Source organism: Saccopteryx bilineata, chromosome 1 (assembly GCF_036850765.1).
Source record: "Saccopteryx bilineata isolate mSacBil1 chromosome 1, mSacBil1_pri_phased_curated, whole genome shotgun sequence".
NCBI lineage: Eukaryota > Metazoa > Chordata > Mammalia > Chiroptera > Emballonuridae > Saccopteryx > Saccopteryx bilineata.
The window spans coordinates 277,624,983-277,648,937 of record NC_089490.1 but is presented as its reverse complement, the minus strand read 5'-3'; the positions used below and the strand labels follow the sequence as shown (position 1 = coordinate 277,648,937).

Genomic DNA, 23,955 nt, shown 5'->3' with positions numbered 1-23,955 from the left:
GACCATGTCATCAGGACCTTTTGATACATAATACATGTTTGCATCAAAACAGGAGGATGGTTACCATGAAAATCAGGCACTCTCAGCATGAGGTTAGATGACTGTGCATTTGACCACCAAGTACCTGCAGGTTAGCATTAGGATGGATCTGTTTTCCTTGAAATAAATAAAGAAAATTGCAAGTATCATATTTATAGATTAGTGGAATTATTGACCTTATTACTTCAGAGGTGTTAGCAAGACAAACATTGTGGTTTATAAGCCATATGAAGACAATAACTGTATTTTTGTTATTTTTATCATTTTTCTTTTGCACAGAGTCCCCAAGGTGTCACACAGATGCTGTGGGAGCCCAATCTATAAGGCACCACTACAGAATTTGTAGCTCATTAGAAAGCTAGGGCAGTTACTTATGAGCCAATAGATATGTGCTATAAGTTTAAAAAGCTTTCAAAAGAATCCTTGGTTGAGATAGTCATTATAGGCTAGAAACAGAAATCAAGACATTGTAGATTGTAGTTCAAACCAGTTCTTGATTATGATGTTGTCACCCAACTCGAGTGTGTGGGAGGTTCTTCCATACATCTGAACAATTATCCAACACTGTCTGGGTGTCCCATAGTTCAACTCAGTTCTGACACTATTTACCTGGAGATATCAGATCTTACAGGTAAGCCCTTCCATCTCTACTTCGAATGCCAATCTCAAGTCTAGGTTGTCACCCTTGCTTCTGACCAACCTCTATCAATAGAAGATTCCATCACTCTCTCCTTGGTTTCCATTAATTTGCTAGAGTGAAAGTCAGAGAAACATTTTGCTTACTAGATTGCCAGTTTACTATAAAAGGACATAACTCAGGAACAGCCAGATGGGAGAAAGGCGCAGGTCAAGGTGTGGGGATAGGGTGCAGAACTGCCATACTCCCTCCAAGCACAGCACTCTCCCTGCACCATGTGATCACAAACCTGGAAACGTTTTAAATCTGGTCCTTTTGGGACTTTATGGAGGCTTTATTACATTGGTTTAATTGATTAAATTATTAGCCATTGATGATTAAAATCAGGCTCCAGCTCCTCCTCCCTCCCAGGAGGGGGATGGGACTAAAAGTTCCAGTCCTCTACTGACAGGGTTGTGTCCTCTGGCAGCCAGCCCACCTCCATAGGTGTGCAGTCCAGAAGCCACCTCATTAACGGAACAAAAGACACCTTTATTCCTGTCATCACTTAGCTATCCCTAGGGTTTTAGGAGCTCTGTGCCAGAAACAGGAAGAAGACCAAACGTATTTTTCTTATTATAAACCACAATATCATAATTCGATGACTTAAATAAGGTGTGCGGTCCAGAAGTAAAAAGAACAAGGGGTGGCCGGTGGTCCTGCTGCACAGCTCCAGCCCAGAGGTCTCCTGGTCTCCCAGTCTGCCCGATCTCCAGACTCCTCAAGAGCGGTGAGAGCTCCTCAACTTAATGCTTCCAGATTTTTATGATGCCAATTTTAAAAACACTCTGCATTCAAAACCAAGCCTGTGTGTAAAACCTCCCCTAACAGTCAGATAGCTAATTGCCACCTGTACCTTAAGTACTGCCAATAAGGAAGAGTAAGGCAGAGGAAATGCCCAACATAAAGGATGCTCTCAGGACTAGAACTCAGGTGGTGGAGACCTCAGACCATGTCCAGTAGAACTGTCTTTCATAACACATTTGTTAACAGGCAATATCCCTGTCCTCCAAGTGTTACTATTATGTATGATAATTATGTAAAATCTCTCAGCACAGTAAAATCTCCTGGTTCAATAGCAACTGCTAGTGTTTTCACCCATTGATTCCTTCCTTCCTTTATTTATTCATTCGTTTCCCTCTGGCCACTGAAGTTCAGTGGACCATAGAATTGCTGTTGTACTACAAGACAAATGCATTGACCATTTGCTGTGCCAGGCACACTGTCTCATGCTTTGGCATTTACAAGCGCTTCCAATTAATTTACAAATGTTCTCCGCTGTTTATATTAGTCGGTCTCACTGAGCCTGTGAAGTGCTTTTCTAGCCTCTTTTTGAGCAGATGCGGAGGCTGAGAAGCAGTGCCTCACCTGAGACCACATGGCTCCTGGGTGGCCATGCTGAGTCCTTCACCTCACCGCATGGGGTTCTGTCACCTGGCACGTGAGGTGACCCCTGAAAGGATGTGATTTTAAATAAAGCATCACACCAGACTCAAAATCAATTTCATTCCAAAATTCTCTAATTCTATAATCAACCTATCATTTTATGGCATGTAGGGCATTTTATCAAGACCAACAAAAATATCATGTTTAAAAAAAAACAATTTCTAACATTTTGAACTTCCAATGTGTTATAAAACCAAATATTAGAAAGGGCATGTTACAAATGGTTGTTTTAGATGCTCTGGACAGGGACATTTATTTCCATCAACTCAACGTATATGAAGTTCTGCCAAGGCTCAGCCTTTATTGAAAACAGGATTTTAAAGTTTATGAAAAAAATGAGAAAGGTTGGTGGTAATTTTCTGATTTTGTGCTCGGTCCCAGGAAAGCTTGGCTTTCTTTTCTACCCCTCTTTTTATCTCATCCTTGCAAAACACCATTCAACACATACCTCCCAGCCTCTTCATAACACAGCTCTCAATTTAATTCTCAGAAATTTCTAGGCCAACTCCCCCCCACCCCCTGCTTCTATATCCCAGATTCATCTTCATACAATGATGGGCAAAAGTAGGTTCACAGTTGTAATACAAATAACACAATAATAAATAATGCAAGAATAAACTGTGTTTTGGGTACTCGCAAATGTAAGCCTACTTTTGCCCACCTCTGGTATATTTCCTCAAACTGAAAATCTTCTTCCCTTCTTCCTTCTTCCTTCCTTCCTTCCTTCCTTTCTTTCTTTCTTTCTTTCTTTCTTTCTTTCTTTCTTTCTTTCTTTCTTTCTTCATGCTTTTCTTTCTCACCACCATCCTCCCTCCTCACTTTTTAATCTCTTTATTCCCTTTTGTTTTGTTTGTTGTTTGTTTTTTGCAAGGCCACTGGGTTATTTCTCATCTAGCTGGCTTGGAATATGAGCACAAAGCAATAAGGCCAGCCCAGCGTTCTTGTAGACCATGGGAAAGATATTGGAATAATATTACATAATGTTCAGGTTAAAATGGCCTCATTCTATCTCCGTGGATGCTGTATCTTGCTTATGACCCGCTGCTCCAATAAAAAAACTAATAAATCTGGATGATGTATTCAATTGCTGCATTTTCAATTTGGTATCTGATTTGTCAGGCAGATGTAAGAGTCTGCATTTAGACAGCTCCCAGGTGACTCAGCAGTTGATGTGGAATGTTCATGCATGTGCTATCCAAGTTAAAGTTAGCAATGGATTCCATTTCATTTACTCTTTTTAACTTCTGATCATCCATTTATGATGAAGTTGAGAGTCTCCTCAAATATAAATTTAAATCTAAAATAAGAGAGATGCTAAGGGCAGGGACATTAGAGACAATGAAGAACATGTTTGCACAGTTCAGTTATTCATTTTCCAAGTCAGCCTCCAGCTGGGTGACCAGGACCAGTGGGTGTCCAGGTGGCTGGTTCAAGCAATGGCCTGTTTTTCCTTGCAGTGTGGCACGGTGGACCAGGGCATGTACGTGAACCTGACAGAAAGGAACCTACAGGATGCTCAGAAGTTCATACTGATGCATGAGGTGGTGCAGCCGGTGACCACAGTGCCCTCCTTCATGGAGGACAACAGCCGCTTCTCCCACGTGGCCGTCGACCTGGTGCAGGGCAGGGACGCACTCATCCACACCATCTACTTGGCTACAGGTAGGATCTCTCCCTCATCTTTCTTCCTCTTCCTTTATACTTCTTTTGAGAAATCTTAGTTTTTCTCTCTTTTTTTCTATACATTAGTCATAATTTTGATTAGAAAAACAATGTCTGATTTCTTAACTATTGTTCCTAACTTCCCATAAAATAAGTCTTTTCTTGACAAGTTTTAATTTGGATAATTTAAGACAATGGAATGTGTTAGAGGACATTGCTGAGTGCACTGTTATCCTAGAGGCTTCTATCCTCTCGGGCACAACAGACAACAAGCCAACTACTTAGGAAAACGTGCGAGAGGTGACAAGTTTATGCAGTGGACATGAATATAGCGATGTGGTAGTGAGATCCAGAAGCCTCCTTTAGTTGTCCAGTGGGGGGTTGTCTTCTCCCAGGAGGTGACATTTAAAGTGAGAGCTGACTGAGGAGGAAGAGCTGGCCTTACATTACAGGTGCCAGATGCAGGAGTGGCCAGCTGTGGGCAGCATCACTGTGTGGCCAGTGCATGAATGTGAGCATCAAGTCACCAAATGAGGCCGCTGGTGTCTCTGCAGGTAAATCTGAGGACAGATGGGGGAGGAAAGGGAAGGAGCATGGAGGAAGTCAGGTGAAAACAGCAGCTATGAGTGAGGCTTCCAGCAGCTGCTCGGTGAAGACTGCTAGAGGATGGATATGGTTTTAAGGCCTGAGGTTTTGAGAGTTTGTTGATTTAAGAGAAAACAGAGTTACCATCCCATGGCCACATCTGCCTTGCTCAATAGAGTGTATGAAAGAAATATATCTCTTTCTGCAAGTTTTATCCTTATTGGCCCCCAGATGCTTGGCACATGGTTTATTGTAGAATTAATGAACTGAACATTTCCAACAGTTTTTCTAGGCTTTTTCTTCAATATTCTGATTCTTGCTATGGGGAATAGAGTCTAATATTCCAGGAGGCCATTGAGTTTTCCATCAATACCTAGAAGAGGGGTGGCAAACGGGAGACGGGCGGGTCCTGAGCATCCCTGGGTAGGTCAGTGCAGAGCAGCCAGAGGCCTCAACCCGAACCATAAGAAGATAATGTTTGTTTCTGCTGTGAGCTTCTGATGATTTCCAACGGCACTCTACTTCTGCTTTAGTTCTGATAGTTTTCAGTTCAGTCTGGCCATACCATAGACTGGTGGCTTAAACAACAGAAATCTATTTCTCAGAGTTCCGAGGGTTAGAAGTCCAAGATTAAGGTGCCAGCCAATTTTTTTTCCTGGTAAGAACCCTCGTCCTGGTGTAGACATGGCCATCTTCTTGCTATTTTTGTACTTGGTGACGACAAAGATTATCTCTCTCATGTCCTTTATTATAATCTTGTTCATCCACCCTCATGACCTAATTACCTCCCCAAAGCCCCACATCCAAATAACATTACTTTGAAGATGAGGGCTTCAATATAAATTTTGTAAGGTACACATATTTAGTCTATAGTCATGAGTAGCTTGCTCTGCTACTGCTTCAAACATGCCCAGAGGGAGGACTTTTATTCCAAATTATATGTTTGAACAGAATCTAAATCAAATCAAAATGAACCAACGTAGATAAATTATAGATCTGAGGTAAAATTAATGTCAACTCCCGGGCTTTTTAAACAGTACAGCCTTCAAGAAAATCACTTGCCCAAGTCTGTGATGACCTCTCCCTATGACACATTAGCCGGGGAATTAGCTAGGGCTGCCGGTATTCCAGGTGGTCTGATCCTGTCTCCAGGTTTATAGTTGTGATTCTGTAATGATACGCTATCTGCCATTCAGCAAATATATCTCACAGAGGTTCACTTTTTGGTTCTACAGTCCTTATTTTTTGTTGTTTTATTCCACTGCCTATTTACAGATTGAACCTTGGCAGTTACATAAAGATATTGCTGATGCAAGTTACAGGTTGGGCTATGGGGGAAGTTTTTATACGTAGACTATTTCTGCAGTTAGTTAAACTCAAAGGGAAGAGGTGTTTGCAGTGGGTACAGGTCTCTTCCAGGAGGAAAACAAAAATGCCACGGTTACGTGGGGTCCTAAAGGGAGCCCTGCTCCAAACCACATGCAGCAACTCAGGGCAGACGCACAAGGAGATCTACTGGTAGCCAAATACGCAGCTGGTGTTTACATTTGTTTAGATACGCTCGGTGATTCTAACTTCAGGACCTCTATAAATGACCAGCGCCATGCCTTAGCTGGGCTCTGGATCTTCTCCCTTATATCTGATGGCACTGATTAGTACATTTAGGAGACTTCGTCTCTAGCAAATTTCATTTGTAATAAAATTGAATTTTACAGGATAATCATTTTAATTATTTAACATACAAATTTCTTCTTTATTTCCAAGGTTTTGAAATATAAAAATAGATTATTTCAAAGATTACCTAAAAATCCCCATCTGCTTTAACAAAACCTGCTATAAGAGCTGCACAACTCCTGCCAAGTAGGAAATCACAAAAGACTGGAGATTTTGAGTTTTAAAATTTAAAAGGCTGATGTTTCCATGGCCTTTTATTTATATCTTGCCTCAGTAAAGTTAAATCAGAGCACACCAGGTACAACAGGTCCTGGAATAATGTCATCTGGTTCAACTTTGTTTCATTATAATGTTGATGAGAAAAAAAAAATCAATTCCCAGCCAGGGCCCCTGCCCGTGCGGAGTTGGCATGTTTCCCCCAGGCCTGCATGGGTCTTCTCTAGCTGCTCTGGTATTCTGCTGCATCCCAAAAACGTGGGCAGGTGGGGAACTGGCTTTTCTCAGTTGTCCCAGTCTGAGCGAGTGTGCATGTAGATGACTGGCCCTGGATGGAGCCGTGTCCTGTCCAGGTCCTGTCCCTCCCTCACCCTTGAGCTACCAGGAGAGTCTTCAGCCACATGTGACCCGGAACTAGAATCATCAGCAGGTTAGAGATGAGTTATCTGATTTGTTTTTACTACTCTATCTTGAATGTACGGATAGCTCACATTTATTTTAATGTGTAATATTAGAACTGTTTGGGTCTTTATTTAGAATTTAGTGATGTTTTTGTGACCAGACATATGCCATAGGAAGTTCACTCTTGTTTGTATCAGTTATTCTAGGGTAAAATTGGTTTCGTCATGTCATTTCACTTGTAGTCTCAGTTTTCAAGAACCTATCATGAACTTAGAGGACTACTGTGTAATCATCTCCTTTGATATTGAAGCTGATACTGAGCTCACAGGGCTGGGACTCCAACAGTCCAATTGCAGGTGGTATGCCTTATCCAGGAATTGGTAAATATTCAGCTGATAGACCATACGTATGACATTGACAACAATGAATGTCAAATTATAGTCCTTCCCAACTTAATAATAAATCAGTTTGTTATCTTGGGATTGGGAATCCAGATTTGGAAATAAATTTATTTTCTCCCATCTTGATTTCACTTGACTAAACTCAGATTGGAGAAAACCTGCCAATGGACATGTGAAAGTTGGTTTATTTCATTTGTCAGTATTATCTAAAATAAAACCCACAGCTCGAATGGGTTTCCCTGCTGGTCACCACCCTACGGAGTCCAGCAGTCTTTCTCACACACATTCTAGGGCTGTCTTTTTGCTATTCCAGTTTCTCTGGTGGAAAACCCAGCCAAGATTAAGCACATTGTGCCATTATCTGTGCTGATATTTTATAAGTTATTTCTTTGAAGGACTTTTCAGGCCAGGAGGCAAAATGGCAAATGATAACTCCTTTAGAATAAATATGACTGAGGTCCTCTCAGTGACTCAGTCTTATATCCAAATAGCTGCTCAGATCCTCTCTACGTACAGTTGTGTTGACCATTCATGTATTCTGGGAGTCTTGTCTTCACTTGCTCTGTTTGAACACCGCCTCTCTCGGCTTCTTCCTGTCCGTGCTGTCCCTTCGCTGGCTCCATACATTCAGCCTGCCTCTGCCATGGCTGCTCCTCTGGCTCTGCCCATGACTGAGGTGGTTCTAATTCTGTCCTGCCTCCCTGGAAATACCATTAGGTTTAAGAGTTTCTTCTAGGATGAAATATATTATTTTTTTTTCTCGCTTTGCTTCCATCCCAGTGTGTCTGTAATTGACTTTGTATCTTTTTGGCACAACACTGATACTTCCCCGATGTCCTCTTTTGTTCTTGTTCAGGCACCACATCCTGTATTTTGAGCCTTTCATCAGCTTTGCTAATTTTATTTTTCTATATAACTATTTAGTCCACTAATTCAAACCCTTATTATTTCTAGAGTACTGTTTTAGACCAGTGTTTGTTAAACTTGAGCATGAACAAAACTCACCTTGAGAGCATGTAGAAATACCAGTTCCTGAGCCCAATTCTGTAAGATTTAGTTCAGTGCAGAGAGTTGCTATTTCTAGAGGTTCCCAGGTGAACATCACCCTGGACATTACTGGATCATATTCAGGTAGTGCTATTCTAGATGAAATAATGATATTCTTGATCTAGAAATTCTCTCTAATAGATGCACCTTGCTGCTCTGTTTAGTTAGATGCTGACATTGTGATGCAGATATAAAAATCTATTATTGACACGAGCCTAATAGACATGTTTACTCTTTATTTCAGTAGTTGCTGATATGATTTGCTAACTAGTTGGCAAGAGAGCTGTGACTTGATTTGATAGCAGATGCTTTAAGGTGCAGCAAGCTAATGCAGAATGGTTAAAATATATCAGGCTAAAAAACACAGTCATATATTATCTACAATAGAAGTTAGTAGTCTGGGCAGAGACAGACACAAGTACAGGGAATGATTTCCCTGAAATAAAGTAGTGATTCTATAAACATGCACATCACGTTTGAACAATATTGATTCAGAATAAATGAGCACTAGATGTAGCCAGGTTAAGGTTTTAAATTCTAAAGCTAAAGAAAGAATTATTTAGGCATTCAGGATACAAGGAATTATTTAAGCATTCAGGAGAAAAAATACCAACAAATGGAAAAAATTTGGGTGGTCCTTGAATACTATCTACCTGCATAAATCTGTGAAACATAGTCCAAAATATTCTGAGAAAAAATGTGAAGAATATTAGACTCAACCAGAAATAAAGAGAACAGGCAGATATTCCTCAAAATGAAAACATCAGACAATAGAATACCAGGGATCTCTTTTACCAACACAAAACAAGCCTAATCACTGGCTAGATTTAGCCAAACAAATGATGGAGAAGCTTTGATAAAGGGAGAAAAAAGTTGACTACTCAATACCAGATTCCAAGAAAAAATTACACACACACACACACACTGCTCACAATAATTAGAGGATATTTTATTGCTTCATATTCATTTTGAAATGTCCCCTAATGTTTGTGAGCAGTATATATACATATATATGCATATATATACATATATATACATACACATTTACTTTACATACAGTATATGTATTGGAGGAAAGGAAGTATGACTCAAGAGTTTTATTCTAGGCTCATTGTTCCTTCAAAAATAAAGGCATATGAAAAATTTAGGCATATAGCATCTGTGATTCCTACTTTAAAAATAGAAAACTTTTATTTCTAACCAAAGAAGAAATTCAGAACAAGAGCCCCAGAAAAAAGTTATAGAAACAGGATGGTAGGAGCTGAGAATTCATTTTAATTTCAGATAAAGAAAAATAAGGTGCCTCAAGAACATGATGGTAGGTAAGGGCTTGAAGAGTTGGTGGAACAGTGTGTTTAGACACATAGAAAAGGACTGTGAGTTGGGCATGTCTTAAGCACCTCCTCAGACTTTGTTAGCCTTATGTTCCCCTGGACCCTCAGCCATTTGCTTTGTCTCATCTGCCACTGAGACTGATAGATTCCTCAGCAGGACTGTGAGGTTCTCCAACTGATGCCAACCAGTTGGTGGTCAGTCTGCACTTGGGTAAGAAATGACACCACTGGCATGAGATCTGGCTTCTCAAGCAGATATTAAAGGGACTGGGAAATGCAACCCAGGCTGCAGGGAGTATTCATTCCCCGCCAGGTGAGCTTCAACCAGTGAGCAGCAGAGTATGGAAAGAAACTGACTAATAAACTGTCTTCTCCCCACCCCCTTCCACAGTGGGCTATTCAAGGCAAGCTTTTTCATGTAACCAAGCAGATGTCCATTTGCAGTTCTGTGTAAAGGAGTGGCCCCATTGTGACACCACACATGGCATTACTGGCCATCTTTCCCACTCTCTTTCTTTCTCCCTCACACAGCCCTGGGATTGTGCCCCTAAAATGCATTAGCTCTTAAACCTTGCTTCCTGCTCTGCTTCCTAGGCAGTCACAGCAAGGGAGAATGACTCACTCCTCTTGAGTTGTATGGCTACAATCCATGGTAGGGATGGATGATATTGTCCATGTTAAGAAACTCAGATTTTGCCCTGGCCAATTGCCTCAGTGGTAGAGCACTGGCCTGGCGTGTGGAAGTCCTGGGTTCAATTCCCAGCCAGGGCACACAGGAGAAGCACTCATCTGCTTCTCTACCCCTCCCCCTCTCCTTTTTCTCTATTTCTCTCTTCCCTTCCCACAGCCAAGGCTCCATTGGAGCAAGTTGGTCCAGGCACTGAGGATAGCTCACTCCATGGCCTCACCTCAGGCACTAGAATAGCTCCAGTTGCAACTTAGCAATGCCCCAGATGGGCAGAGCATCACCCCCTAGTGGACTTGCTGGGTGGATCTGGTCAGGCACATGCAGGAGTCTGTCTCTCTGCCTCCCCACTTCTCACTTCAGAAAAATACAAAAAAATAAAAGACACTCAGAATTCAATCAAGTAAAATAATAAAACTGAACATTTTGTAAATCAAGGAAATAACTTGAAATGATAAATGTTTATAAAGATTACTGTCCATTATTTCTGGAGAATGAATTTAAGGCTAGCACAAGGATGGAAACAGTAAAATTGGGATAAAATTTCTTTCTACAGCCTTAGTGTGAGTTTGCTGCAAAATTCTCCATTTATAAAAATAGATAGGCAGTATACTGACATGTCATTGCATTGTAATTATGTATTGATGTCTAGTCTGTCTGTGGTCAAGGTTATTTCAGTAATAAACGAAGTCCAGGAGGAGATGTATGTGGTGGGCTTGGCTGGCAGACAGGCAGTGTTGTAGACTTAAGCACACATGCTCAACTGGGCAAAACAAAAATTATTATAGTTTTTGAGGGACAGAAAGTCTTGCTGTGTATAAAATATAGATATATATGCTCTACACAGACAAATATATAACCTTTAGTCTTAAAAGTTCATAAGTGGTAGAACAAGTCTAGAAAATAAAATGTGAAAATTCTCCTTGCCAAAGTGATAATGAAACAAATTTGAGAAGTGCTTTTTTGGGCATTTTCGTGGAGAAGATGGCATGTTCCATAAGTGTTGTGGAGGTGTGGAGCTGAGCTATTGGGTCAGATTGAGAATGACTTCTGATTGTTTTGGGTTTGGGCAGTTGAGCAATGCTAATGAAGGAGGAACTCAAGTTCTGCTGTCACGTTCCCAGAAAAGGATTCAGCAGTGAACACAACGGACTACCTACCCCTAAGAAACTTATTTTATAGAGATACAAACAAACAGTAAAATAAAGTTATATTAAATGTTAGCAGGGGCTGGGGGACAAAGCAGGAAGAAGGAATGAGGGAGGCAAAGACTTTCATGTTAAGAACTCATTTCTGAGATCTGTTGTGCTTAATGATTTTCAAGAGGTACAAGGTAAAGACGAATTCACATTAAGGACTTTAGCTTTTTACAATGTTTTATCTTGAACATTTTCAGTAGAGATTAGGCCCCATGGAACTGCTTTTATAAAATTTACAATTACTGATGGGAATCTCACTGAGAAGGAAGTCTGGTGGAGCAAGAGAAAGGATCCCAAAATAGGTGAGCTTCTGAGGGTCACAAGGGGTCAGGGTCTGTGTAACCCGAGGGAAGAGAAAGGAGGTGCCTCATTGATGCAGATGGGAGCCCAGCACTCCTGCCTGTTGTCTTCCACTTTGCCTTGTCAGGAGAACCGTGGAGAAAATACATAGAACCAATGGCTCTAGCCTACCCTCCCATTCTTCTCTTCCAAATATATTTTTAATACAGACCACAACATTCTTCTTGATTAAAATCCAGAAGTGAGTTATTCTTCTAACATGAGCAGGTAACAAAAACAAATAAATAAACAATCATATGTAGTCTAAAACTTTCTTCTGTAGTAGCAATAATCAGCAACTTGCTCAACAAAGAGTGAAATCCCATTCCTAACTTTCTTATTTCTCGGTGTATAAATTCTTCCAGCACCTAACTCTCCTCTGGCCTTTCTGCTCCCTTTCTTTTTTTTTAAATTTTATTTTTTTAATGGGGCGACATCAATAAATCAGGTTACATATATTCAAAGATCAACAAGTCTAGGTTATCTTGTCTTTCAATTATGTTGCATACCCATCACCCAAAGTCAGATTGTCCTCTGTCACCTTCTATCTAGTTTTCTTTGTGCCCCTCCCCCTCCCCCTTTCCCTCTTCCTTTACCCCTTCCCCCCGTAACCACCACACTCTTATCAATATCAGAAAAAAACAGGAACTGCATTATTCCATACGTAGGTGGGACATAAAAGTGAAACTAAGAGACATTGATAAGAGTCTGTTCCCTTTCTAAAAAGAGAAAGAGACTGCTGAGTGAGGGACAGACCTCAACACTCCCTTGGACTAAGTACATAAGACTTGGGAAACCCTAAGGAATCCATTAGTGCACCAAAATTTAAGAAATACATTTACTGTTGCTATTGCTAACAATGATCTCCCTCAGGATTTATAATCAATTTGCAACCACCTAAGTGTCTCAAGCAGGCATTAATTACATTGTGAAAACACTATACTGGAAAAGTTGTTTATGGTCACTCCAAATTCTTTCCTTCTCAATGGAAATTGGAAATGCAGACCTAATTCGGGCTTGTGTATGCCTGTCCTGTAAGATATTCCTATAGGCTGATAGGGAACATTATGTAGTTTGAATGCTTACTTGGTAATATTTAATGAGTTTTGAATTTAATGATAATATGATTTCAATGAATAATTCTAATGTAGTAAAATCTGTTACCTGATGTTATGAATTAAATTGTGATTAAATTGTATCCCCCTCCACACATACACACCAAAAGATAAGTAGTCCCAATCTGCCAGTATTAAAAGGTGATAATTGGAAAAAGGGTCTTTGCAGGTGCAATTAGTTAAGATTAAAACTTAGTGGACCCTTAATCTAATATGACTAGTGTTCTTATAGGAAGAGGAGAGAGACACACAGAGAGAATGACGTGACAACAGGCAGACATTGGACAGCCATTGTCAGTAGTTAGAAGAGACAAAGAAGTTTTACCCAGAGTCTTACGGGAGCATGGCCCTGCCACCTTGATTTCAGACTTCTGGTATCCAGAACTGTGAGCAACAAATTCCTGTTTCTCTAAGCCTTCCAGAATGTGGGATTCTACTCCAGCAGCTGAACACCGCTCGTTTAGCTTGGTATACTTTTCCACTTTGCATCTGGTCTTGCAGCCAAATTTAAAGAGCAGCCTGGCTTTCTGCTGTTCCCCTGACATTTCTCAGTGTCCTGAACTCAATAAACAAAATTAGTCGTTTAGTACTAGTTTATGTCAGACCCAATTAGAATGAAAACTTTACTGTTGAAAACAATGTAATATCTGCCAAACCACTTAAAATGGCATAAATGTAACTAATTGTTTTGTTTCACTAAAGACAGGAATATAAATTCTTGGGTTTTAATGCATTTTGTTTTAACTGTGTTTTCTGAACTTAAGTAGCTTGTTCCCATTTCCCCAACCGCAAAATTATATTATGCAGTTATATGGTATGAATTAGTAAATATATCAGCTTACTCTAAATGTGATGCAATTTTCTTCTCTTTTTTTATTGGAATAGCTGATTTTAGGGTTTTCTTGTTCTGCTTTTCCTCTCCCTGTCTTTTTTGTTTGTTTGTTTGTTTGTTTTAGAACCATGTAAATCTTTCTACTTTCTCTTTCCCGCCTCATGTGATCAGTGTTCATTGAAAGTTGTCCCAGGTATTAAAGCAGCATGGTCCCCGGTCAAAAGAAACACAAACCATTTCTCTTTGCCTCATTTTTTCATATAAACCTTGCCTGGTGCCCATTTCCGATATGACTCCTTTAGATACCGTGGCAGTTATTGGAGTTTAGTCACAATAGTCTCCTTTTGACCTGCTGTCCTTCTGCTTATACAAAAACCTGGTTTGTATATTATTGTTTCTCTTTGAAATGATGATGTCATAACTCCGAAGCGATTATCGAACAGTCTACACAGTGCCCCAGGTATTTTTTTATTTTGTGACGTCCGAATCTCCACTTCTGCAGAGGGGCAGTCACACCACTTCCTCTATGAAAATTACTTGAGGCAAGTCTGATGGGGAGCATTGTTATGGTAGCACATAACTGAGGAACATGCTTAAGAAGTTTTAGTAGATATTTTTATCATGGATAACTCAGTTATGAGAAGACCCACTTGTCTGGTAATTTGATGATAAATCTATCATGTTATTAAAAAAGATTTTTATTTGTAGGTCAGAAAGTGTTGATTCTCATCCTTTCAGTGGCTGTGGCAAATAATTAAAAACATTTTATAATTATTGCTAATTCTTGTTAATAACTAGTCATTCTCATACAAAATACTCATACGTCTTAGATTTTATCTATATATATCTTACTCAAAGGGTATTGTGGTAAGATCAGTTGTATTGAATATAACTGAAAGTGTTACCTGTGCTAATACAGTCTGATGATCATTTTTTATGCCAAAAAAAAAAAATCAAGAGAGGAGATGTACTTGTATTTCTCTCATGAACCATTTTCTAAAATTGGCACCTCGACTTTCTCTTCATTAATGACTCACTTTTTCATCTTTATTCATAACTACAGTGAACACCAAGAGCATTCCCATGTGAAGCTGGGTCCTGAGAGGCCCCTGGGACTTATCTTCATTCTTCCTGCTCCATTGTGTTCCCTCTTCAGTCAGCAAATGCCTCTAGGAGAGGCAGACCTCTGTCTTCTGCCAGGTGATCTTGAAGGACCTCCTCTGTCTCACAAGTTACTAGGCCTGTGTAGATTTTTATTTTAATTTTAATATGAACTCAGACAAAGTAGTCTATTAGAACTTTAAAATTAAGCATGGAACAAAGGACAAGAGCACATAGGGTTGCATGTCCTATTGAATCACCCAGCATTTGGGATGTATTAGGTTTCTGAATATAATCTGAGTTTCAGGCTCTGGTATCCATAAGTACCCCAGAGATCACACAGTCAATTTGAGTTTACATGAGGGTAAATCAGATAAACTGAAACTTGTAATTTCACATTCATTACTACGAAAATTAATGGTCTTATAGTGACAGAATTTGTGTTACTATAAAAGTAATTTTCTTTTACTACTTAGTTGATTACATGATCATCATGAAAAAAAAAAACAGAAAAAAAAATCACAGCATTTTACTCTCTAAGTTCAAACACTGGTAGCATCCTTCCCCCCGATTTAAGTCTTCCAAATATTAAGGCAAAAGGTGTCAGGAACAGTCCCCTATATTCCATATGAGAATCTCTGGCAAGTTGGAGTGGGGTCAGCTATCACTGCTTACCACCATTTCATCTTACAACTATAAATTAGAAGAGCATCTTATGAGCCTTAGGATAAGTTATCTTGTTGTTCATGTTCTCTGTCTCCATTTTCTGTAACCTGCATCTTGAACTCAGTTCTGTGGAGAAGCCAGGTTCCAAGGAGATATTAGCAGCGTGTATGTGCCCTGGTCTTTTAGTTTCCAAATGGCATGTATTTGTTCAAATAGGTTTACATATTGTTATTCAGAGGACTCAACTTCAAGTCACTGTGGCTCCTGCTCTGCTAAGTCTGTTGTGGTTTCTTTTGTTGTTTTGGGACATTCTCATCACATCAGTCGCCATCCGATGCATGAGATCTTGACTACAGTCCTTACCTGGTCACAATTTTTAATTTCAGGTAGGTTCTTTTGGTGGTGAGGAAGACTTCCTCAGGTTACTTTAAGTAATGGGAATAGTGTAAGGATACCTCTTTCTACTGTCCCATTAATAGTCGCCCCTTTGTATATTTCTTAATTCATTTTCCTTAGAAAGAAAATGAGCTGTCAACCTAACCATTATTATTCGGGTTATGCAGAGGACTCTAGGACAGACCATGTTGAACTCTGCTGGTCAGCCTGCATAGTAGTACTTGAGGCAGACCGCCATCAGCTGTGGAAGGGTGCAAAGTCACATATACCGAAGGAAGGGTCCTGTTTTTTTCAACAGGAGCAGGGCCGGTGACTTCAGAAGGAGATACTCAACTTCGCAAACAGTTCTACAGAGTGTTAAATAGGATGTTTAGAGATTTATTTGTTCTGTATTATTATATGACATGCGATCATAATATTAGCAATTTAAAACAACTTACATTTATTATTTTACAGTTCCCATGGGTCAGACGCCAGGGCACTCAGCTAGGTTGCCTTCTCAGCGTCTCACCAGGCATCAGTTGAGATGTTAGTTGGGGCTGCAGTGTCATCTGAAAGCTGCAATGGTGAGGAGCCCACTTTCAGGCTGGCTCCGGTTGTTGGCAGAGGCCAGTCCCATGGCGTTCAAGTCCCTGCAGCTCCCTCCCTCTTCTCTGTGTGACCTACTCCAGCCAGCTTGCAGAGAGCCTTTCTTCTAAGGATAAGAACCCACTTTTAAGTGCCTTCACCTAATTAAACCAGACCCACAAAAGATAACCCCACTTTGGTTAACTCAAAATGAACTTATTTGGAATCTTAATGATGTTTGCTAAATCCCTTTGCTGTTGCCACATAATGTCAACCAATCACCTAAGTGACATACCATCATATTCAGGTCTGGCTACTCAAGGGGAGGCTACTACATTATTATGGAACCTGTTTTAACAATCTGCCTGTCACACAAGGTTTCTTGGATGGCCCCCACCCCAGACATGCTACCTACCCACTAAAAACAAAAACAGACATAAAGACAAACAGAAACACTGCTAAATATAAGTTTCAATTTTGAAAGTTTAAAATTAAATATAAAATGGTATTCCTTGGGACAAACAGCTGCCCCTGGAATTATTAGGGCTATTCACAGTTAGGGGAGAAAGAGCCCTTCCTCTAGTCTGAGCTAGCCATAGCATTGAGTACATGCTCCATGTCAGGTTATCTAGACCTGACTGATGTGGAAGAATAAAATCACTTCCCATTGGCTCTGGTGCTCCATGAGCAACTGCCTGCACTGGAAAAAATTCTGTCGTGAAGAGGAGGACAAGGGGAAAATGCCATATGTCTTATGACATTGTTAAATGTCATAAGACATTAATTCCTGTCTTACCTGTGGTGGCACAGTGGATGAGAATTGACCTGGAATGCTGAGATCTCTGGTTCAAAACACCAGGCTTGCTGGGTTAAGGCACATGTGAAAAGCAACTGCTACAAGTTGATGCTTCTCATGCCTCCTCCCCTTTCTCTTTCTCTCCTTTCTCTAAAATCAATAAATAAAATCTTTTTAAAAATCAGTTCTGTATGAATTAAAACAAACAAAAATTTCTACTTGACAAAAGTAAAAATGTAAGAGACATCGCCATCTCTGCCCTTTCCTCCTTCCTTTCTTTATGCTGTGATCAACATGCGTGCCCTTCTCCTTACTGGAAGGATAAATACCCTGTCGGGGGGTCCTTCTGAAGTCACACCTTCAGGCATTGAGATTACTGCACTCCTCTAGGGGGTGCTGCCTCTCTGACACCCAGTTACTCCCGGACCCCTGGGGAGCATTCAGGATTCCCACAAGGAGAGACTGTCCACTGTCCAGGCTTGATATGAACCTCGGTGATTCTCTGGGGAATGCAAGGAAAAGAAATTTAGAACTTCACCATACCTCCACATTGCTGGTTGGTTTTAAAATAATATATGAAATGCTGTCAACTGGCTCACCACAGCCTTTCTCTAGCCAGGGGTCCCCAAACTTTTTACACAAGGGGCCAGTTCACTGTCCCTCAGACAGTTGGAGGACCACCACATACAGTGCTCCTCTCACTGACCACCAATGAAAGAGGTGCCCCTTCCAGAAGTATGGCGGGGGGCTGGATAAATGGCCTCAAGGGGCTGCATGCGGCCCACGGGCCGTAGTTTGGGGATACCTGCTCTAGGCTGTTAAATAAGAAAACAAAATTCTTCCCAATGCCATAAAACCTGAAGTAATTTGATTCCGTTACAATGTGTTAACAAATTGACTCTTGGCACTAGGAAAGCTAGGTTCCTCTTAGTGAGCGTGCTGTCCTCTTGCATCTCTTGAAAGAAAAGCTGTCTTCAGAGTAAGTTCTTTCTGTAATGATTTCATCTAACTGATAGGACACAGTAATGAGGGCTTTACAGGGGAGTCAGGTTGCTTGGGCCAAAGTAGAATCACATTTGATCAAAGTAGCCAAATTACTTGTAGGCTTGCTTATGCCTTAGTATTGAACGTCTACCTTTTTTATTCTTCGTCCAAGTACATTTTGCTGTCCTTGATAACCTGTGTATATGACCCTTGCCTGCAATAATGGCTAACAATTACTAAGCAGATTTAGCCCTTGGCCTCTGGGTAATTAAATTCTAAAGCAGACAGCAGTGCACTCAAGAACTAGGAAGGAATAATTGCTGTGTCCACTGCATGATGAAAATATCAGTGATGACATTCTGTATGGACTTTCTTCCAGAAGTTGTTACACAGCAGAGTGACTGGAAGAAATAAACCCCATCATTTCTTTGCAAATAAGCCTTTGCAGAAGAGACTTTAGTAGAGAAATCCCTTACTCTACTCTTTCTTGGACACAAGGAAGGGATATGAAAAACCTGTACGAGTACTAAGATGTGGGGAGTGAGGCACACCTATTAATACTCTAGTTCTTACATGGAGCCCACTAAAGGAAATGGCCTCTTCCCAAGTCATCCTGGTGAATTAACACAGCACCTTTCCTTCTACCAGGATGCCCGCAGCCAACTGTGATTTGGGTCAATAGCTGATGGTGGGGCAGTTATTGACAGAGCATAATGTGTGAGAACAGTATTTGTCATTGCAGAGGTGTCAACATCAGAATTTCTTTTAATTTAGTTCTTTCAAAAAATAGCATAATCCCAAACTGAGGTTAAAAAGCTCTTTGATTATTTTTTGGTTCATAATATTTTTCTCTCACTTTCCTTTTCAAAACAGTGATGGCCAAGTTGATGTTTCTTAAATGGGGGTATTTTATGGTCTTTAAACAGAATTGTCTTTCCAGGAATATAGCAGGGGTTCTTATTAAAGAACCCAATTTTCAGAGTGTTAAGAATGGAATGATGTTTCACACTAATGTCCTTAGGGGCAAAAGCTGTTTCTACCTGATCCTATCTGACTTATCCATTAGATATATGAGCATTTCTCAGGAGAATCTGAGGATGTGATTTTTGCTAATGTGATTTTATATGACGAATCAGACAGCCTGAACTTAACCAACCCTTGAAGTCAAGAATACCTGAAATTACAATTTTGTAGGCAGTCACTCTTCTAGAGTAAAGAAAAATCAATGTAAAGAATAAAGTTCCTTTCCTGCTCTGAATCAGCCAACCTCAGGAAGTGCTAAAAAGAAAAGAAAACCAAACAAAAATACTAAACAGATAAGTAGGTGGAAAGCAGGAAGCCAGCTGTCTGTCCTTCCAGCCATCCTTCCAATCATCCAGCCCCATTGTCTTTATTTTAACTAATGCAAAATATGGAAGGGAAAAATACACTGGACGATTTAAGAGCATTCAATGCTAATTAATTAATTTTCTGTCCAAGTGAATGATTATCATTACTTTTGGGAATCCCAAAGGCTACAAAAGCTTAACTCTGTTTGAAATTACTAAAGCATTCTGAGATTTAAAAAATGTTCAGAAAGGCAGTTTTTGTTACCTACTTTTAGTTTAAGTCTTAAGCTCCAGTTGAGTATAATGAAACTGATTAAGTATGTAATTTTCCAATTTGAGCTGAGAGAACAGAAAGGAAAATTTACTCAAAAAAGATTTCTTCATTTAACTAGTAATAGCTGTTAAGCATTGTTGCTATATCAGGCTAAAATATTGAGAGTTGTCTACAATTAGTAAAGGTCCCTTAGAGTGATCCTGAGTTAAGACCAGCAGAAGTTGACATTTAATATGCTTAAATTTTTGTATATTTTCATAATTACTCAAATTGTCCAAGTACTCAAATACATTTTTGGGATTTTTGAAATAATGAAAAAGTTTCTTAGAATTAAAAATGATCTCTAACATTAATTATTAGGTTAGGCACTTCATTTAGGTCCTCATTGATATGATCACTTAATTAATTTTTAAAATCTGATTTTGACCATGGAAAAGAGCACTGGTTCAAAGTGAAAAATAGCCTCGGTCACAGAGGCCTTGATTTGCCCTTGATTAATTGGGTCTTTAAAGGCAATTTTCATAATGAGCTGCTGTTCTTTGAGTTAAAATATAATTTTTTTTCTTTTGTTAAAAATTGTATTGAGCCCTGACTGGTTGGCTCAGTGGTAGAGCATTGACCTGGTATATAAAAGTCCCAGGTTTGATTCCTGGTCAGGGCACACAGCAGAAGCAAATATCTGCTTCTCTTCCCCTCCCACTCCCACTTCTTTCTCTGTGTCTCTCTCTCTCTCTCTTTTCCCCTCCCGCAGCCATGGCTCAGTTGATAAAGTGTGTTGGCCCAAGGTACTGAGGGCAGCTCTGTGGAGTCTTTGCCTCAAGCACTAAAAATAGGTCAGTTGCAAGCATGGCTCCAGATGGGCAGAGCATCAGCCCCAGATGGGACTTGCTGGGTAGATCCTGGTCAGGGTGCATGTGGGTGTCTATCTATCTCCCCTCCTCTCACTTAAATTAAAAGAAAGAATGAAAAAAATTTCATTGATTATTTAATATTGATATTTTTAAAATTTTTGTGGGTAGTATTAATTTCTCTTTGCATATATAGGATACAAGCCCATTGTCTTGGTCTTTATTAAATCATTGACTTGTGATTTATCAGGCATCCTATCTTCAAGACTTAACCTGAACCTCTGGGTTCTTAGATTTTGGGCCCTTCCTAGCTTTGAGCTCAGAGTATACCAGAAACACCAGGGTATAGGCTGAATGCCAGTTTGTCTAGCCTTGATTGGGCTCTGGCCTCTCACACGGTTTTAGTAACCAGGTATTTGTCATCTTTGGTGGCCTATGATCCCATCCTTTCTGCAGTGTTTGAGTTTTGTTCTGCGTCCTTTGACATAGCTCCACCCCGAGACTCAGATGACTGTCCATGTGCCCTGTGATTGGTTTGATACCGTCTCCAGGACCTACCCATTGCCCCTACTGCTGGTCCTCTGTTTCTTGCTGTCTAATTGAGACCCTCACCATGATGGTTTTTATGGTTGGAAGATGTATAGCTGGTGTGAGGACTGGGCTACCCTTCAAACATTTGAACCCATTTAGAAAAAAATCGGGGACTTTTGTTAAGACTCATAATTTGCCGCCTTTGTGAGTAAGAACTTAGCTGGGATGCCATGTAGATAAAAAAACAAATGTGCACCCACAAAAGATTTAGGGAGCCCCACTGGAAAGCCAGCTCTGAAGCCAGCAATCCCAGGGGTCCTGCCATGTGGGCCATATTTGATGGGTGAACAGCACAACCTTTCATCTTGGTGACATGTCACAACATAAGCCCATTTTCTTGCACAGGAACATTTAATGACATCTATCACACCTGCCCACTGGGTGCCAGCTGGGGCTTTCCTGTCCCTTGAATTTTTAGTGTCTTATTTCATACTCACAATTTTATGCCTTTGGAAGTCCACTGCCCTCCATGATTTCTTTCAATTCTTGTGCTAATGCTTACACAGTCCCGTCTACCATCAGGCAGAATGTGTTTCTGAGCCTGTCAGGCACACTCAGCTCCTTTGCCAGACTGTGTTTAAAGAGAATGATGCAGCAATCAGGAGGCACTGTGGAAGGTTCCATGGTCACCAGGAAGGTTTATTGAGGGGCAGACCAGTTTCCACCATCAACCTGGCTTCACCCTCCCACCTCTTTATTCTGGGGCTAAGAAGGTCCCAGAATTGTCTCTTAGTTGGACCCCAGCAAAATTCTAGCCTTCATCTCACAAGAAGCCCTTTTTCCTTGGCACCCCCCATATCCAGCTCATGAGGGTAGATAACAGGGAAGTGCGCTGGCTCTCAGCACAGGACATCCTCCAAGAATAGTTATTACATCAAAAGAGGACTACTAAGGAGTAGACGTGTGTATACATTATTATATATATATATTATTATATACTTATGCCCCTTTTGCTTTTAATATGCAGTTCCATTTTAATATATTTGAATCTAAAATTAGCTTCCTATCATGTACAAGTGTATATGCGAGACAGAACACATGGTGTAAGAGATGGGTAGCTGTGTCCACCCACAGAAAAAGGTAAGTTTATGAAAGTAGAGAACTGCGTTTTTATAATAGTTTTCCATTTTTAAGATGTTTTATTCTTTTTTAAGGAATTTTTTTTTAAATTAGAGACTATAGGCATCCTATTGTTTTTACATATACGTGTTATGTATAAGGAGTAAACGGTGGCATCCCAGTTCAGCCACCAGCAAGAACCACGCAAGTTCTGAGGGACAGTTTCTGTCCCCACCAATTCCATTTCCTGTTCCCTACACTACCCACTGCCCTGAAATTTGCTTTATTATTTTTTGCTTTCTTTTATAATTTCATCATTCTTCATAACCTGAATGGCATAACTTAATTTTATATGATTTTGAACTTTAGGTAAATGGATTTATGCATATTTTCCTGCTACTTAAACTTTTTACGATTGTGTACAGTGTGTTTTTTATGAGTGATTCATACATGTTCACGTATGCAGCCAAAGGCCTTTGTCTTCGCTGCTATGCAGTTTTCTTGTTTGCCTGATTTAAGGTAATCATGTTGTGTGGCATGTGGGTAGTTTCCGGCTTTTGGTTGTTCTAAATGGTGTTGCTAAGATGAGTCCCTTTCAAGTCTCCTGGAGCTCATGTATAAGACTTTGTTCAGGGCAGGGCTTCCCAGTTATGGCCACCATAGAAAATGACAGTCTGTAAGTGGCACACTGGAAAAGTCAAGGACACTTACTGCCATGAGGGACCAACCCAGCAGGACAAGACTGCTTAGTCTTGCCCCATGAGTGGAGAAGATCTGTGTCTCAGTGTCTTTGTAACCTATTTGTGGTCCATAGGTTGAGAAGCTGAAGTTGCTAATTCACAGAGTACTAGAGTCTTTAACTTTGCTACCTTATTCCAAATTGCTGACCAAAGTATTTCGTGGAGCCCAGCACTTTCTTACCCTTGATGTAGTTTGTGGCACTGCACAAACACAAGTAAACTGGACAGTTTCCCAATGATTCTTTTCTGGCTCCAACCCGATGCACCGCCCTTCCAAGGTACATTTAATGCTCCATGTTCATGAGCCACGGTCCCCAGCCTCCCCTGCTTCGGTCAGGCCACCCTTCCTCCCTCACATGCCCCGTTCCCTTCTCTGCCTGGCAAATGCCTGCTCTTCCTTAGAAGTGCAGATGGAAAGTGTAGGCTTATTCTTGCCCATCCTTTCCACAAAGACTGATTCAGCCCTTCTTCCTCTAGATCCCAGAGGCACAGGGGTTTGGAACCACTGACCTGGGCTTCGGGAGTCAGAAACGGCCCCCAGAGGAGAGGTATGGGAGCTGGATCTCAGAGTTAGAGCAAGGGTTGCCTGGTGAGGAAAGTATATACATGGAGGGTGTTTCTAGAAGAAGGCACAAATTGTGCAAACTTGCTGATAGAGAAAGGCAGAGATGTTCTGAAAGGTGAGAAATTTAGATTAGCTGGTGTTATGGGTGGCATGACAGAAGATGAAGAGGAAAGGTAGGATAGGTCAAACTGAAATTTTTATCCAACAGTTGAATTTGGGATTTCAGGTGCTTGGACAGATTTGGGCCCAAAGGGTGACACAGCTCAGTTCTGGGTATGGTGAGTCCCAGTTGTATCTGTGCCTCTCATAGTGGTTGGAAATTCTATGAATGTAAAGAGAGAGGTTTGGGGTCAGTAGTAGAGACCTCAGATCAGTTTGATGTCATAGG

General features: G+C 40.5%; 1 protein-coding gene across 1 annotated transcript in view; it reads left to right on the top strand.

The window, feature by feature from the left end:
* SEMA5A (semaphorin 5A) overlaps positions 1–23,955 on the top strand; it is a 496,448-nt gene that overhangs the window by 359,136 nt on the left and 113,357 nt on the right. Inside the window, exon 11 of the mRNA XM_066243560.1 lies at positions 3,619–3,823. Within this exon, the coding sequence (XP_066099657.1) occupies positions 3,619–3,823 (205 nt within the window). The remainder of the gene's footprint in view (positions 1–3,618; positions 3,824–23,955) is intronic.